Source organism: Pungitius pungitius, chromosome 6 (genome assembly GCF_949316345.1).
Source record: "Pungitius pungitius chromosome 6, fPunPun2.1, whole genome shotgun sequence".
Lineage (NCBI taxonomy): Eukaryota > Metazoa > Chordata > Actinopteri > Perciformes > Gasterosteidae > Pungitius > Pungitius pungitius.
The window spans coordinates 9748735-9767049 of record NC_084905.1 but is presented as its reverse complement, the minus strand read 5'-3'; the positions used below and the strand labels follow the sequence as shown (position 1 = coordinate 9767049).

Here is an 18315-nt window from a genome sequence, read left to right as displayed (position 1 = left end):
TACCTCAACACAACACACGGTTCCTTAAGGCTCTAGAATATTTCATCACTGATTCTGCTTTTCAGAATGTCACCTTCTTGGATTGAAGCATTTGGAAATAAAACTGAAGTCCTGATGGGTCCTATTGTTCTTTTGTACTTCCTTCCTACATTTTTAATATGTCATCTTGCGCTGTTGTTCCCATAACTTTGCATGTAAAAGATCTTTGATGTTTATTTAATGTTCTCAATCAAATCATATCCTTGTTTGTCTGAACCCAGCACAGTGCCATCTTTTGTAATAGGGGTCACTAACCCAGCTGTATCTGTACCTGAACTCATTAGGTAAATGAGAATTATAAAATTTGGACACAGTGCTTCTATTTCAACTTGCGCTCCTTTTACGGCCCTCATTCAGCGCGACAGGAAACTCACAGACCAATCATGTGATGCCTCTCAGCCAGTCAAATATGTGTATTCTGATAAGCTTCCTGACTCGAGTAAGACCACATCAGAGAAAGACTAGTCTGAGAATATAAGTTACTTCTCAAGAAGTGGTCAGAGAGACCAGAGCCTTTAAGCTAGAATGGACAGACTTTTGTCTCTTCCTCCAGTGTGTCTCATATGTGCAGAGCCCATGCCGATTATTACAGGAGGTCATGTGAAGCTCCACTGTGAGACAAAGAACAACTCCCTGAACAAACGTACCCACTCACACCTGAAATGAAGGCACAGAAAGTCAACGCTATGAGAGCCTAATATGATCCGAATCCTAACTGCCCAACACTGACGTTAACAAAGAGGAGCAGGTGAGAAACAAGTGGTTGGAAAACCACAGATAAAGTCTCTGCACGCAAAGTTCTCTTTGTAGAAGGTCTAAAGCCCTTTGAGGTGAATTTGTAATTTTGGTTTTTAGGCTATACAAATTAATTGAATTTTAATATGCTTCCTGGGAGCCCTTTACATTTCAGATCGGATGAAAGACTGCTTATTCTTCGTTTTTGTTTAAGTTTGACTTAATAAACCCAGGTTCATTTTTATATCTTTATTATTACAAATGTGTTGTTTGTGTCTAGAGTCTTGGGAGCTGTTGTTAATTAGGTAAAACAACATCTGGATGGGTAATAAACCATGTACATGTAGAAGAGAGTTCTAGTTAGTTATATAAACGAACATGTGGATATGAACCATGTAGAAGAGGGTTTTAGTTATATAAACGAACATGTGGATATGAACCATGTAGAAGAGGGAATAGGGAAGATGACTCGCATCGACATCTCCAGCGAAGCCATCGCTGGCTCTTTGGAGCCGCCTCCATGTTTTCTGTAACACCAAAGAGGGGGGTGAGGCGAGGAGAGGGTGGGGTTGGTTTCGTGCGCGTGTGCCCTCGGCAGAAGTGCAGCGCAAAAAAGACACGCGGCTCATCCGCTCACCTCCCCATTGACGTCAATCCGGTATCACATGAACGAGCGGGGACCAATCGGCGCGGCGCTGGCGGAGAGCGCTCGCTCCCTGTTCCACCGAGACGGAGGGGGTGGAGACTGAATAAAGAGGAAGCCGTGCCGCTTGGCCTGTAATGACCACAAGCCCCCACGGAGGAGACTAGCGCCCCCGCCATCGGACACTCCGTCCGTGTCCCCTTCCTTCCCGTCGCCTTCCTCGCCGTGGATTATTGGGTTCGGCCCCGAGTGGACGGAAGGGAGAAGGCCATGGTCCCGACCTATTGAACGGCTCTCTGCTGGCGGTGGTGGTGGAGGCGAGAAGCGCACCGCGGAGACGGTTTATGGGGCATTGTGTGGCGAGGAAAATGGTGGATTATTTGACTTGTGTCATAAAAAGCTTGGATATCATCTCGTGAAAGCCGGACCGTGTCCTCCCTGTGCCAGCCTCGGCCCTGCCCGCGGAAACTCAGGTCGTGTTTTACGGCTGGTAGGTAGGCAGCCCCCCTCCCCCCAAGCTCGATCCGAACCACCTCATCCACTTGTATTTATTCGTGTACATGTAGGATCCTCGGGCCGGTTCGACACGCCCGTCCCCCACGGTTCCGTTTGGAAAACATTAAAGCCGTGGATTACCGAGCGATGGATTTCACCGGCAGCGGCGGGGCCAACGACCTGCACAACAACCAGTTCTACCCGTGCGAGGAGAACAAGCCTCTGCTGGGGGAGATGTCGGAGGGGAACAACAACAACACCAAGCTGAGCGCAGGGCCCTGCAAGAGGTCCCTGCACCACTGCAGCAGCGGCGGGATGCGATACAAGCTGCTGCACGAAGGAGACATCCAGGTGTGCGTGGTCAAGCATCCGCGCACCTTCCTCAGCAAGATCCTCACCTCCAAGTTCCTGCGGAGGTGGGAGCCGCATCACCTGACCCTCGCGGACAGCAGCCTCACCTCGGCCACCGTGAGTCTCCTTCCAGCCTCCCTGCTCTCTCTTGTCTTTCTCTGTCTCTTTGTCTCTCTCTCCCACCCTGTCTTTCTTTGTCTCTCTCTGTTTCGTTGTCTCTCTCTGTGTGTGAGACCGTGTCATATGCAGCGTTTCACATTCCACAGGCAGCTTTGGTGTTCGTCTTTTCTTGTCTGGAAGTAGCAGACCGAGGTTATGAGCAGTCTGTTGTTGACGCAGTTAAAAAGAAGGCTGCTTGTCACTTCTTTCACGGCCTTTGTGTTCTGCTGATAGTATCCGGGCCCCCTCTCCATCACTTCCGTGTGCTACTCTTGACCTGCAGGCCTGTCGCTCTCCCCCTGGGGTGCAGGTGGACACACTAGGTATGTTAATATTCTTTCATCGCTTGGAACTCGTGACCTGAATCATTGAGGCTGCAGTTGATGCATTTGAAGGAAGGAGGGATTTCACCGAGATTTAGATTTCTAAACAGCCACACATGAAATATATAGGCGGCAGGCCTTTTCATTGCTATTCTGTTGCTAGGGCAACTGCCTGGGTAAATCTTGTTAGCTACTGCATTAGCAAACATTGCAAAAGGAATTGCAGATTAACCTCTGTAGGAATTGGGATCTATTTTTTCCCATACGGTACAATATTCTATGTTTTTTTACTGGCTCTATGGAGACCACAGCCATCCTTAACTCAGATGATGGCGGTTTGATGCCCACCTCCGTTACTGATCATGTCCTCAACATGTCCGTGTATCGTTAGGCAAGACACTTAATCCAAGATAGCTCCCGTAGCTGTGACTAGGGTGTGGAATTGATAGTTACTGATGGGCAGCTATCACTGTGGGTGAGTGGAGAGCACAGTCGTCCTCCAACCAGTTGTTTGACGGTTTGATCTTCTGCTAATCCACGTGTCCGTGTGTTATTTGGCAAGATACTTAACCCAAACATTGCTCCTGTAGCTGGCTGTGACTAGTGTGTGAATGTTAGTTCCTGATGGTCAGGTGTCACTGGTATGGCAGCTCCTCCCATCAGTGTATCAATGGTTGTAAATGGTTGAATGGTGACATACTAGGGTTAAAGCGATTTTGTGGCCAAAAGACTAGAAAGAAGGAATACACAGACAGTGCATTTACCATTACACTTGTAAATCATTGACTACGTATATGGACCATCCTGTAGGAATAATAGACACACTGTAATCATTAACCACAAAATCTCATGTCTGGATTTTGAAAAATCGGTCTCTCCTATCGAACGTTAACCGACCGGGATGGACACACATCTGAAGTAAAAAATATATATATATATTTGTAGTGTATAGTGTGTGTGTGTGCTGACCTAATAGCTTGACCTTGTTGTACAGGCACAAATGCTGTCATGAGTGATCCTGTAACGCACCCTGTGACTGGGAGTAATGCTAACAAATCACTCAGCTGCTTCAGCAATCATGTGAATGCCATAAGCGCAACATAACGGGTTGACATAGAGTATGCACGTCACTCAAAATGGTGTCATCTATCATAACGCATCCTCTGGTGAACCACAGCCTCTGTGAAGGCGGAAATATGAGGAAGAGGGTTTTTGTTTTCAAGGCAAAGCATGAATGTGCATCTCCTGAGCAGCAACGTTTGGCTGATGTGGAGCCATGACCAATACCAAACAATTTAGCTCTCTCTTACGAACAGAGGTGGCTTCCAAGAAGGTGGCAAAGAATGTTGATTGTCTCCAACATCATCCCCACGCATGGCAAATACTCAGAACAATTTATGAAAGAGGAGCTTTGTGAGCCTAGTTAACTCAGAGGCTTTCACTTGTTTCAGTTACAAGAAGCTCACCAAGCCCGCTTCAGTTGATCTTCTAGAGTAGAAAATGACTCTATTAAAGGTAGTTGTATTTTAAGGAGGAGTCAACATCCAAATAATAATTGTAGTGAGAGTAATTGGTGACTCACTCCTCCCTCCTTTGGCCGACTGAAGTCACAGACGTAACATGCATCACATCTGCGTAAGAAGGGAACAATTGCATGCAAGCACTTCCTGTTCACTCAAGCCCAAGATGAAAGGAATGTGGTCATGCTGCGAGCATGGGGGGCTGGTTCTAGTAGCAAGCTGAGAGAGGGGAGCCTTCATTTTATTTTGTAACGCCCCAAATTCCAATCTGTACGTAAATATGTATGTGTCTAGTAGGGCTGTTAATAATAATATTGATACTGCCATATTTGGGACAAGAATCGCAACCTTAAATTTTGTGCACAAAACTCCTGGTCAAATGAAAGAAATTACCTATACAAGTAGTTATGTCTCGTTGTATTAATTTGTCCTGTTATTGACGTGCCTAATGCGCAATATATTTTAATATATGTGTTTTTTAAAGCAAATATTCAAACGTCATTTTTGAGCAATTTATAGCAAAATATAGCCGACTGCAGTGACACTTGGTTGCACTATGCCCAGTAGTTTGCATGATTTAGTCACAGCCGTTTCACCTTGTGTCAACAAGATAGCACACACTGGCACAAATTACATTTTCATTTGATACTGGTGCATCTTCTTGCGTATTCTATCCTCCTCATACCATTATATTGACCTCCCGCACCCCCTCCCACCCCTTAGCTGTAAACCTAGAGGAAATACGGTTCATCCATAATCAGTATATCAGATTATCTGTGTTTTTCTCATGCCAATGGCAGCTTTTTTTCTCTGGACTGATGACATACAGGTCTATTACATAACTTATAACCAATAAACTGTGGGGAACCGCTCTCCCGATTCAGTCCAAACAAATAAAAAGAACATTTACCAAACCCTAAAATCTATGATGATGGCATTTTATCTTTGGTCTTTAACCTATAGAAGCAGATTAATCAATGAGACATGGGCAGGAAAAGAGGATGTGAATACAACCAGCCTAGAAGTAGTTCGCTACATAAGTCCCCCGTAGGACCGAATCCTGCGGTTTTATTTCTCTAGAACACACAAATTGTGTCACTTTGAGGTCTTTGGAGGTGAATTGTAATTGTATATGTTTTCACAGCCATCACTATTCCTCTGAAGTTGAGTTTCTCTGTGCTGTGTGCACGTGGACAGGACGTCCTCTGCACTGCTCTCATATCGCGGTTCCAGTTGAAGACAGCCTGCAGACCCGCAGCATTGGGGTCACCACTCAGGTGGTTGCTGTTTATTGCATGTGCGTGCATCCAAATTCTAATTTTTAAATTACAGACTTTCTTGGGGGCCCAGGGGAAAATTTCAGAGGGGCGCCCTCCTGATAGAACGATAGGGGAAACACTGGTATGGCCTTGAAGTGGATCCTCTGTGGCTTGGTGAAGGGTCACAGCCAATCGGAGGATCTGTGATTTGATCCCCGGCTTGAGAGGAAGGAGGACTAGGAAACTGAAATGCGTGCGTGCGCCATTGTTACACATCTGTGGAGCAACCATGTAGATAAATGACATCAGGGTTTTGTAACCTCCGTTTATTAATAAGGCATTGACCCTTCTATACAAGGCTGGCATAAAGATAGCGAAGATATGAATACGATGATTGAGTTTTCAGCTTTTACAATACTATCAACAATGTGTAGTTACCTTTTCTCCTCCTCTGTCTTTTTGACTGTTGTCAGTTGTTTTTGTTGGAATTATAATGGTCCTCCTGTGTACCTGCTCCCAGCTCATGCTGCTATGCCACACACTACAACAAACAGCTTTATGCGACACCCATTTCCAATGAAGACCTCAATGTTGACTAAACACATACAAACATCAATGTAGTTACAATACATTCTGATTGAAATATTCAACCTGCTGTCCCATTATGAATATGAGACTAAATTAGAGTAGGGAGAAGAGAAATGTTTATCATTCAAAGAACTGGGGAGACAATGGAGGAAATGAGATGAGAGCGCAGAATAAGATTGGGCCTGACAATGGATATAAAATGTGTGATATCACTATGCTTTTCAGTATAGAGCAGTATTCAAAATGACTGCAGCCTCCCCCCCCCCCCCCCCTCCTCCCCCCGGTTGGCTGAACCGACTACTGCAATGCTTTATTTTCTTGTTCTCCTCTTCTTTGTTGTGCCCCTAAAACCAACATCAACAACAACACAACATGCATTTCCATCCCCTTGTTTCTATGGCAACACAGCGATGAGGAGACAAGAGCTGTAGCCCACTCCAACTCTCCTCCCTGATGGGAAGCAGTACACACACACACACAGAGGGAGAGCTACTCTGCCTTTTAAAAACACCGTCTCATATCATCTTCTTCATGTTACGCTTCAACTCATTCGTGTGACATATGCAATCCAACTCCAGGATGCACTATTTGCCGGATAGAAGGATTAAGAGAAGAACAGAGATACGTAAGGGCGGAGGGGCAGAAGGACGGACAGGGACCACGGGCTGACGTTTGCTTTTCCAAGGAAATGAGACGTCTCGCCCAGAACCAATATTTGCCCCGGTTGTGGCCTGTAATGAAAATCCTGTAGAGTGTGTGTGTGTGTGTCAGAGGATGTTGGTCCATCCGGGGGGAGGGTGTGCAGATAAAGACAACCACCTGTCTGTTGGACTCGGAAAAGCAGGTGTTGTGTTCATTCATCATGATTGTCTGGATGTGATGGACATGTTTACATTTGTCTCATAGGGTTCCAGCAATATTCAAAGTTGGAAACTTTACATGGGAATTAAGAGGCATTAACAGGACTAAACTGGAAATGTTGGGGTAATTTATGGGATAATTTTACTGTATCTACCTTGTCATATGTGACAAAACAGCATTTTGTTTTAAAAAATGCAAACATTTCTAATATAAATTTTAAAATTACATTTTTGATTTAGTCCATCTGTGAGTAGAGCTCTAATCTTTTATTGAATGAAAAACGTCAATTTTGAATAAAATAGTGTGTTCCCTATGATCAAAGCACTTTAGTGTGGACATACATTCACCTTACTCTCACTGCTGTAAAAAGTTAGACTACTGTATACAAATTAACTTGGTATAAAAATGAAATGTCGAAATTGCCAAGCTTAACTTCCCATGGAAAGTTCTGCCCCTTTGCAATCCTACATATATATGAGCATCATAGTTACTAACAAGACGATTTCTTCAGATTTCGTATGAACCATCATAATAACCAAGGACTACATTGATCATCGCTTTTTATCTTCTTTATCATCCAACATTACTCCATTGCTTTTTTTGTCTAAATTTTAATGGTCACAGTCAGCCTTAAACTCCCATTCCCCCTCGTCGAGAACCACCACAGAAAACACACATGATAGACACACTGCTGGAATCCGTGAAGATGAATGTTCACTCATCTGTGTGTGCTTCCACTTTCAGATGTGCTGACTGAGTCTCTGCAGAAGAACACAGAGAAAATAATTCTGTCCTCACACTTCTGGCTTTACGCAGCAAATAATATGTTCTGTGGATAGAAGTCTGTATGGCAAATCCTTTTTATTTTTAAGGTAGGGTTTTGTTCTGTGCCGTGTGTAAATCTGTTGTCACATGACCATATATTGGAATGACTCCACCAAATGTGCAAGAAGACGACCTCCAGCAGTAACGAAGGGAACCAAACCAACATGGGACCAGAGTCATCTAATAATATCAATGTCAACCATTCAGTAGTTTCTCAGTCTCAATGGGATTAATGGGACTAATAGTACTTGAATGGCACTATTAGGTAGACCTGCTGGGAGGGAGTTACAATAGTCAAGTGTGAAATATAGCGTCTATTCAGTAGAAGAGGACCGATTCTATCCAAAGCAACGTGTTGTTTCTGTAAGGTTGGCAGTGAGTGTCACACCAAGGTTCCTAGCAGTCAAGGATGGGGTCGGGACGGAGTTGTCAAAGGTCGGGCCGTTGGTGGGAGTCTTTCAATGAAAGGAAAAGGTAGTTCAGTCTTGTCAAAGTCATTGTCAGGTGGGAATCCACTGATATTCCACAATCTTTTGTTTGAAGAGTGCTAGCTGGAGGTTGACTATTCAGAACGGACAAAATGACAACAATAATTTGTTGTTTACCACACTGCATTTAACATAATAGCGTTAGCAAGCATTCTCCACGAGACGTCCTGTTCTCCAACATATAAGTGTAAACCTTATGATAAGCTAACAAGGCCAGCGTTACTTTAGTTAACTAAACTTACCCATGAGGAAAGACGCGGTGGCTCCAGCACGCTCACGTGTTAAATGTTCCTGCGTTGCCGTGGTGATGCTGTGAAACGACAACTCTGTTCTGCAGATGCTGCGTTGTCCTGTTTGCCGGTAACTCTGAATCTATACACAATGACGATAGAAATCCGCGCCGACGATTTTTCACAATCAACGTTGTCGATTACCTCGACTAATCTTGCAGCTCTAGTTCACACACTGATCCGAGTTACCCAGTAAGTGCAGCCATTGAGGTAGGAGGAGAGAAGGGAGAGAGCAGAGCCTGGGACACCCAGTTACTGAAGGAAGGAAATAAGGAACTAATGGTTCACTGTGACAAATGGTGCAGAAAGGTCGAGATGGATAAGGACAGCAGTGTTTCCCCTATAATTGAACAAGGGGAGCGCCTCGGCGCCCTCCGAAGAAACACTTGTTTCCTTTGGAGAGTTAGGGAAACAGCCAGTTGACAGGGAACTGATAAGGGTAACTGATGGGAGGGTGAAGGAAGAAGGTCAAGAGCAATAGACTGACAGGATGGGGTCAGGGGGGCAGGTTGTTGTACTGGCGGAGGTTACCAAGGGTTTCAAAGAGGAAAGTCAAGGTGATGAAGATGAAGTGGATGGAAATGTAGCCACAGAGGGAGGATTACAGAATTCGGAGCGTATGCATCCATCCAAGTGGTGAGGGAGGCGGAGGACTGGGGGGGATAAAAGCGGTTGAAAAAGATGAGTTTCCTGGGGTTGGAGAACGAAGATTCAATTCTAGATTGGTCGAACAAGCTTTCGACAGCAGAACGAGAAGCAGGAGTGAGAAGAGCAGAGACTGGTAGGCGAGCAGGTCATCGGTTGGATCTGTGCGGTTTCCATTCTGCTGGTCCAATGGTGGCTCCCTCACTGCACGGACCACCACGGAGGCTTTTCTGTCATCAATGACTGCTAACAAGTCACTCAGTGACCATGTCTGGGAAGTCCACTGGCGATCCCTCTTCTGCCATTCTTCTGCATTACTGTCCGACAATAGAGATTTCTATTATAGATGCACTGTGGTGTGTCTCTACAGACTCATCCTATCAGCTGCATCTGCTCCCAGCTCCCACAACTAAGATCTGCCATCACACCGTGTGTGTGTGTGTGTGTGTGTGTGTGTGTGTGTGTGTGTCAACTTGAAGCTACACGAACAATGCTTTTCCTTGCAGATGTCTGTGTGTTTGTGTGATTAATGGGTTTTGCTAAATTGCTTTTCCACCTTGTTTTCATTATTCAATGATCATTCACTTCATGACAGCACAGCTGATAAAGAGGAGTCTGTGTGCTTCCTCTACTGTTTACTTAGGGCAGGTTAGCCTAGGATATGTTTCCTTTTGTCTTTCCGGCCAACTGCCAGTAAAATAAGTGCTCTTTTTCCTCTGGCCCAGGCTAAATATACAGTATGTCCTGTAAATGTTAGGCGGCGGCAGACTAATACCCTCTGGTGTTTTCTCTCTACTCTCTCAGCCCACCGGATACATGGAGACGTCCCTGTCCTACAGCTCCATAGAGGACCTGCAGCTGCTCTCATGGGACAACGCTCCCAAGTACTGTGTCCAGCTCAGCTTCCCCGGCGGCACCGTCCTGCTGCAGGTAACGTCTGGAGGAGAAGCTGGTGGAGCTCAGTAGTGGGTCCAGGGTATCGAGGCTGGAGTTCCATTAGACAGCGAGCAGGCATAGCTTATAGTGTTTGCAATAGCCACGGATTAGTCAGTTGAGTTTGATATCTCTACAGAAATGAAGTGCAACATGAAAAACGTTTCTTACAAAACTAACTTTGTTAGTGTTTTTTTTGTTTTAATGATACATTCCTGTTCAGTTACATTAAATCGAAAACGGCAGCTGCATATTCCCCTTCACACATTTTTAATGATGAAATGACTAGCTCATGTATGTTAAACTTTACTAATGGATGGATATTTGTGTGTGATTAAAGGACACTCCCTGTCTGGCATTTCTTTAGCTCATGAAACTAGTAACTACGGTCATGTTTCTCAAAGACCCGATATACAGATGGAATGTCAGGAACAAAGTGGAGCACTGTATGCTCAGTGTGCTGTGATGAATGATTGTACTGAGATTTGAAAGCGCAGGGTGTAGTGGGAACTTTGGTTCCTTTGTGGAAGTCTCCAGAGCGCTGTGTCAACACTGAACAAAGGTGCAGGGGAAAACACTTCTTTGATTTCTTTCAACCAATCCCGATGGACTCGTTTGGGACAGAAGCAGATGGCGTTGGAGATTTTCCACCATAGAGCGTCTGGACTATGAGAGGCTGCTCTATTTTCCCGGGGTACCACATTAAGCAGTGACCCATTAGCTCAATTACCTCTGATACACTGCTCAGCCCATCATCAGTGGGGGGGGGGGGGGGGGGGGGGGGGGGGCTATACCCACCTCATCAGTTGTGTTTGCTCATGCCAGCTGCCAGACAGATTCAGTATGTGCTTTGAAGGGAAGACCTCGGCTGAGACCACTCAGCGTTCCTAAAGGGGGGAAACCAGGTAAACCTGCTGTGTTTTTTACATTAGTGGAAGAACTTGGAGAGTTGGATCTTGAGATCATGGAAAAGTGACCAAAGTAAGATAGTAAGTGACTGCGACCAAAATTTGTTCCACCAAGCTGTGTAGCTGCATGGCGTAGGATGTGGTAGCAATACAATTATGAATGTTATTCAACATATATTTTTATATATATTATATATTTTTTTATATTGTTGATGACTTGGCTCATTGTTGTTGCTTCCTTTTCCTGTCATCTGTCACCTGTCACCTAAGTCAAAATCAATACAATATATTTCATATCAGAACTGAGTCAGTAGGAGTTTTAGTACTAGCTTTGAAATGTTGGGTTCGTTTTTTTTCACTAAAGAAGTGACGTAAGAGACTCGTTCTCCAACAAAGCGCTGAACACATGAAAGGAAGCTGGTTCCCTTGTTGCTAAGTGGAGAGCAAGGTTGTAGATGTGTTTCTGGTGTGAATGGCCTGAATGGCCTGAATGTTACTCAGAGTCCTGATAATCCAGCAGGACAATCTTTGAAATGAGAATCTAATCAACAAAAGCTCCGCCATGGTCACATGACTTCACTAGCGATGACATTTTGTTGTCTTATTTAGACTCTTAGTTAGCAACTGACTTTGTTAAGACACGCAAAAGATTATAAATTCACAAGTAGGGGATTTCTGATCTATTGTAAACCGTCAAACAAAAGGTTTCAATCTTTTCATGTCATACTAAACCACAAATGTTATTTCAGACATCTAACCGGAAATGTAAGTGCGCTTACTCATTCCTGCAGCACTCGCAGGTCAGGTAGTTTCAGTATATCCTGACATGGTCTTACTCTATTAATTATATTATAACAGTTACAGTTTATTCCTTCACAGTAGCCTACAGGTGTAGGAGCGTTTCGTCAGTGTCGTTGGGTCGACATCATTAGTGATGAACCTCATAGTATTTAATGTCTATAATACCGTGGTCATTAATGCTACAGTAAGATAGGTGACATCATTAATGATGGACCTCATAGTATTTAATGTCTATAATACCGTGGTCATTAATGCTACAGTAAGATAGGTGAACTCTTTGTTTTGCTGTGAATCAATTCATTTATTGCTAGAAAACATCTGAACTTTCCTTTCCTTTTTAGTAATTCATAATCAATTTGGAGGTCCCCTTTGATCTTTTTCACGTACAAATCTGTCTCCATAATTTTGTCAAATCCAAATTCCACTACAAATAATAAACCCTATTTCACCAATTAGTCTAAGGCAAATGGGCACTTTGTTATTCTGTGTTCCCTCCAAGGCCCTGTAAAAGCCCATGCCCTTTTGTTGAGGTTCTTTCACCCCTGGGACTCTGTTATGTCTCTGCTCTTGTTTCTGGTCGGGTTGTGGAAAGGACTGGCCCCCTCTGAAGAGCACCGACGGGTGTGGATCAACATTCACGTTGAAAGTCGTAGGTGTGGTTTGTGTGCTTATGCCAGGCCTCCGTCAATCATTTTCCATCAACTTCAAGCCATTTCCACACAGTCCACATCAAGCATCTTTATAAATATTAGCTAAGGAAGCTTATTTATCCTGGAATTCGACTTCTATTGTTTCCCTTTAGGGTTTGGTGTTATTATCCCAGTTTACAAAAATGTATTTTTAGGGTTCATTATGTATTGACCCATGTAAATATAAAATATTGATCAGTGCAGTTTAATGTCTCCATCGAAGTTCACCATGTCTGTTGTATATATACACTCACCGGCCACTTTATTAGGTACCCCATGCTAGTAACGGGTTGGACCCCCTTTTGCCTTCAGAACTGCCTCAATTCTTCGTGGCATAGATTCAACAAGGTGCTGGAAGCATTCCTCAGGGAGTTTGGTCCATATTGACATGATGGCATCACACAGTTGCCGCAGATTTGTCGGCTGCACATCCATGATGCGAATCTCCCGTTCCACCACATCCCAAAGATGCTCTATTGGATTGAGATCTGGTGATTGTGGAGGCCATTTGAGTACAGCGAACTCATTGTCATGTTCAAGAAACCAGTCTGAGATGATTCCAGCTTTATGACATGGCGCATTATCCTGCTGAAAGTAGCCATCAGAAGTTGGGTACATTGTGGTCATAAAGGGATGGACATGGTCAGCAACAATCCTCAGGTAGGCTGTGGCGTTGCAACGATGCTCAATTGGTACCAAGGGGCCCAAAGAGTGCCAAGAAAATATTCCCCACACCATGACACCACCACCACCAGCCTGGACCGTTGATACAAGGCAGGATGGATCCATGCTTTCATGTTGTAGACGCCAAATTCTGACCCTACCATCCGAATGTCGCAGCAGAAATCGAGACTCATCAGACCAGGCAACGTTTTTCCAATCTTCTATTGTCCAATTTCGATGAGCTTGTGCAAATTGTAGCCTCAGTTTCCTGTTCTTAGCTGAAAGGAGTGGCACCCGGTGTGGTCTTCTGCTGCTGTAGCCCATCTGCCTCAAAGTTCGACATACTGTGCGTTCAAAGATGCTCTTATGCCCACCTTGGTTGTAACGGGTGGTTATTTGAGTCACTGTTGCCCTTCTATCAGCTCGAACCAGTCTGGCCATTCTCCTCTGACCTCTGGCATCAACAAGGCATTTCCGCCCACAGAACTGCCGCTCACTGGATGTTTTTTCTTTTTCGGACCATTCTCTGTAAACCCTAGAGATGGTTGTGCGTGAAAATCCCAGTAGATTAGCAGTTTCTGAAATACTCAGACCAGCCCTTCTGGCACCAACAATCATGCCACGTTCAAAGTCACTCAAATCACCTTTCTTCCCCATACTGATGCTCGGTTTGAACTGCAGGAGATTGTCTTGACAATGTCTACATGCCTAAATGCACTGAGTTGCCGCCATGTGATTGGCTGCTTAGAAATTAAGTGTTAACGAGCAGTTGGACAGGTGTACCTAATAAAGTGGCCGGTGAGTGTATATTTGTTTGACTGGCAGTACAGTTTTGCCTTTTTTATTCATGCCTGATGTTAAGCATTCACAGAAGATACCAAGGGCCAGTTTGAGCCAAAAGAGATTGGGACTAATCAATCGTAGTTAAAAGTATAGCGTTGCATTCTGGAGTCAAAAGCCCTGCCACTAGTCATCTGCTAATCTGCTACTCTAAATGCACATTAGCTGCAGGGTAAAAAATTAATCTTGACTTCCAAAACGGGACGCCGCCACTTTCAGGATGTTGTTGTTCCTTGCTGGCAAATAACATGGAATCCTTGTGTTAGCTTCTTAACACTGGAGATCACATGTAACAAAGGGTTTGTGTGTGTTGCTACAGGCTGCAAACAGCTACCTAAGAGACCAGTGGTTTCACTCCCTGCAGTGGAAGGTAAGGTTTCTCTTTTTTTCTTATTTATTAATGGATCTGTTGAATCATCCCCGTCCTTTATTGTATCCTGTATTGTTCCTTTCTACACACGTGTTAAAATTCATAGCAGATTCCATTAGAAATCTTCTCCAAGTTACTTGTACACCCTTGTACGAATTAAGGAATAATCTAAAGCTATCCATGGCATAAGACAGCTTATATAGACAGCGATGCCCAGGTATTATGATAGCTCCGACTCTTGACAAGCATTTTCTGTCCATGTGTTTTCCCTCCACCATTTTAAATAATCCCTTGATGTGTGGTCAGGGGAAGCAGAGAAAAGACAAGAAGAATATTCACACTTTAGTTTCTGCTACAGGACATCGCAGGGAACAGTCATGATGGGTCATATGTTTCCCTGTTGTCACTGGGCGCTGTTGCATGGTTTTTTTCATACAGAAAAAGATCTACAAGTATCGCAAAGTCCTGAACAACCCGAGTCGCTGGGACGTGGTGCTCAAGGAGATCAGGGCACTGGTGGACATGGCTCTGACCTCACCGCTGCAGGACGAGTCCATCTACCAGGCTCCTCTGCACATCATCTCCACCCTGCTGGCTGAGGTGGGAAAACACTCCCATTCCCGCTATATGCTTAATAATTGTTCGGGCTCTAGTATGAGCCTTGACGTAAGAGACTCGTTCTCCAACAAAGCGCTGAACACATGAAAGGAAGCTGGTTCCCTTGTTGCTAAGTGGAGAGCAAGGTTGTAGATGTGTTTCTGGTGTGAATGGCCTGAATGGCCTGAATGTTACTCAGAGTCCTGATAATCCAGCAGGACAATCTTTGAAATGAGAATCTAATCAACAAAAGCTCCGCCATGGTCACATGACTTCACTAGCGATGACATTTTGTTGTCTTATTTAGACTCTTAGTTAGCAACCGACTTTGTTAAGACACGCAAAAGATTCTAAATTCACAAGTAGGGGATTTCTGATCTATTGTAAACCGTCAAACAAAAGGTTTCAATCTTTTCATGTCATACTAAACCACAAATGTTATTTCAGACATCTAACCGGAAATGTAAGTGCGCTTACTCATTCCTGCAGCACTCGCAGGTCAGGTAGTTTCAGTATATCCTGACATGGTCTTACTCTATTAATTATATTATAACAGTTACAGTTTATTCCTTCACAGTAGCCTACAGGTGTAGGAGCGTTTCGTCAGTGTCGTTGGGTCGACATCATTAGTGATGAACCTCATAGTATTTAATGTCTATAATACCGTGGTCATTAATGCTACAGTAAGATAGGTGACATCATTAATGATGGACCTCATAGTATTTAATGTCTATAATACCGTGGTCATTAATGCTACAGTAAGATAGGTGAACTCTTTGTTTTGCTGTGAATCAATTCATTTATTGCTAGAAAACATCTGAACTTTCCTTTCCTTTTTAGTAATTCATAATCAATTTGGAGGTCCCCTTTGATCTTTTTCACGTACAAATCTGTCTCCATAATTTTGTCAAATCCAAATTCCACTACAAATAATAAACCCTATTTCACCAATTAGTCTAAGGCAAATGGGCACTTTGTTATTCTGTGTTCCCTCCAAGGCCCTGTAAAAGCCCATGCCCTTTTGTTGAGGTTCTTTCACCCCTGGGACTCTGTTATGTCTCTGCTCTTGTTTCTGGTCGGGTTGTGGAAAGGACTGGCCCCCTCTGAAGAGCACCGACGGGTGTGGATCAACATTCACGTTGAAAGTCGTAGGTGTGGTTTGTGTGCTTATGCCAGGCCTCCGTCAATCATTTTCCATCAACTTCAAGCCATTTCCACATAGTCCAGGGTTTGTTTACCTGATTTCCAACTACTCATTTATCAATTTAGCATAGCACACTCATGTTGCTTTATACTTACAGCAATTAAGGAAAACATAACAGCTTTGCTCCCCTACAGTCATTTCAGAAATATAGCTACCATTTTCTTCTGATTTTACATTCGGACCATTACTTTCTCCAATATGTTATTGTTTATACACTAAAAAGAAGCAATCGCAGTTGTTCAACTGAGTCTTAAGACCGTATGAATATACAGCCTGCTTCATGATAATGTGGCCAGTAATGTCAGCCTACTAAGAAATATTTGATTTGTTTTTTTATAAAAGCTTTGAATTACTGAAAGTAGTGCTTTTAGAGCGAGTATTGCTCATAAAAAATCTAAAGATTTGAATTGTGCTTTCATCTAATTCAACTTTTGCCTGCCTTTTCTGACTGAAACCTCACGCTGTGGTTGGGGTGTAGGGATTTGTCTTTATGTTTGCTTTGATGTGCAGCCATCTCCTCTAAGGCCCAGTTTTCTGGACAATGCGTTCTCTCTATGATGTTGACGTGGCACTGTGTCAGTTCAAATGACGACGCAGTACAAAGTAGCGACCTAAGCTAACGCTACCCAAACATGGCTCAAATGTTTTTTCAAATCCTCCCATTAGTCAGTAGTTTTTTGTCTTGGTCTTCCCCACAGAACTCTAATCTCAGCACTCAGGATCATGAGAACATCATTGTGGTGAGTTTTCACTATGAATTGATATTATTGTCAACCTGAAGTTAACAATTTGGATGCTTTAGGCGTGCTTGTTTGATCTTTAAAATCAAGACCGACATCTTCATATATTTGTTTTGTAAAACTTTAACACTTATTTTTGATTGTTATTAACGTGACAACGTTATCGCAGTGCCTGTGACAACGTTATGGCAGTGGCCGTGACAACGTTATCGCAGAGGCCGTGACAACGTTATTGCAGTGGCCGTGACAACGTTATCGCTGTGGCCGTGACAACGTTATGGCAGTGGCCGTGACGTTATCGCGGTGGCCGTGACAACGTTATCGCGGTGGCCGTGACAACGTTATCGCGGTGGCCGTGACAACGTTATCGCGGTGGCCGTGACAACGTTATCGCAGTGGCCGTGACAACGTTGTCGCAGTGGCCGTGACAACGTTGTCGCAGTGGCCGTGACAACGTTGTCGCAGTGGCCGTGACAACGTTGTCGCAGTGGCCGTGACAACGTTGTCGCAGTGGCCGTGACAACGTTGTCGCAGTGGCCGTGACAACGGGGCTACAAGCGGTGTTATCACAGGGCTACAAGCGGTGTTATCACGGGGCTATAAGCAGTGTTATCACGGGGCTATAAGCGGTGTTATCACGGGGCTATAAGCGGTGTTAACATGGGGCTATAAGCGGTGTTATCGTGGAGCTATGGTAACAATATCATGGTGCTATTGTGATGTTATCTCAAGGCCATGACAATGTTATCGTGGGACTATGACGACGCCTGTGGACTTTATTCTACAAATGTCCAGCAGTTGATAGCTCACATCAATACTGTTGGCTCCCAGCCAGGATAACTAAGAGATAGAACATGGAAATATTCATCAGTCTCTGTGTGTGTTCAGGCCATTGCTCCTCTTCTGGAAAACAACCACCCACCACCTGATCTGTGTGAATTCTTCTGTAAGGTGAGCACATGTGTCAAAGTAGAAGAAAGTTGAATATTTATGGGGAGAAAGGGTTTGAAGCGTTTGACTGTGCTTCCTGGTGATGGTCATGGATGTGTGTTGCAGCACTGTCGAGAGCGCCCACGGTCCATGGTGGTGATTGAAGTGTTCACTCCTGTGGTTCAGAGAATCCTCAAACACAACATGGTGAGAACGGCTGTGTCTGAAAGCTGCACAGAGCCTACTGTCATGAGACTAGGAATTAGTTGCCATTTAACCTCTTAATGAAAATGCAACAATTTCATGTTTTAAGTTGTTTATGATTAAGTTGCGACATTCTTTAAGTCAATAAATGCCTTCAGTTTTTCTGATATATTTGATCATTCATATATATATATATATATATATATATATATATA

The 18315-nt window shown here is 44.0% G+C and overlaps 1 protein-coding gene across 2 annotated transcripts in view; it reads left to right on the top strand.

The window, feature by feature from the left end:
* Positions 1 to 1392: 1392 nt before the first annotated feature.
* cmip (c-Maf inducing protein) overlaps positions 1393 to 18315 on the top strand; it is a 33528-nt gene continuing 16605 nt past the window's right edge. The window contains exons 1-8 of one of the 2 annotated variants that reach the window (XM_037450735.2): positions 1393 to 1907; positions 1984 to 2380; positions 10026 to 10151; positions 14375 to 14425; positions 14864 to 15025; positions 16925 to 16966; positions 17855 to 17917; positions 18023 to 18103. In XM_037450735.2, the coding sequence (XP_037306632.1) occupies positions 2060 to 2380; positions 10026 to 10151; positions 14375 to 14425; positions 14864 to 15025; positions 16925 to 16966; positions 17855 to 17917; positions 18023 to 18103 (846 nt within the window). In that variant the 5' untranslated portion in view covers positions 1393 to 1907; positions 1984 to 2059. Of the gene's footprint in view, positions 2381 to 10025; positions 10152 to 14374; positions 14426 to 14863; positions 15026 to 16924; positions 16967 to 17854; positions 17918 to 18022; positions 18104 to 18315 lie in introns of both variants that reach the window. The other variant, XM_037450734.2, reaches the window with a different exon arrangement.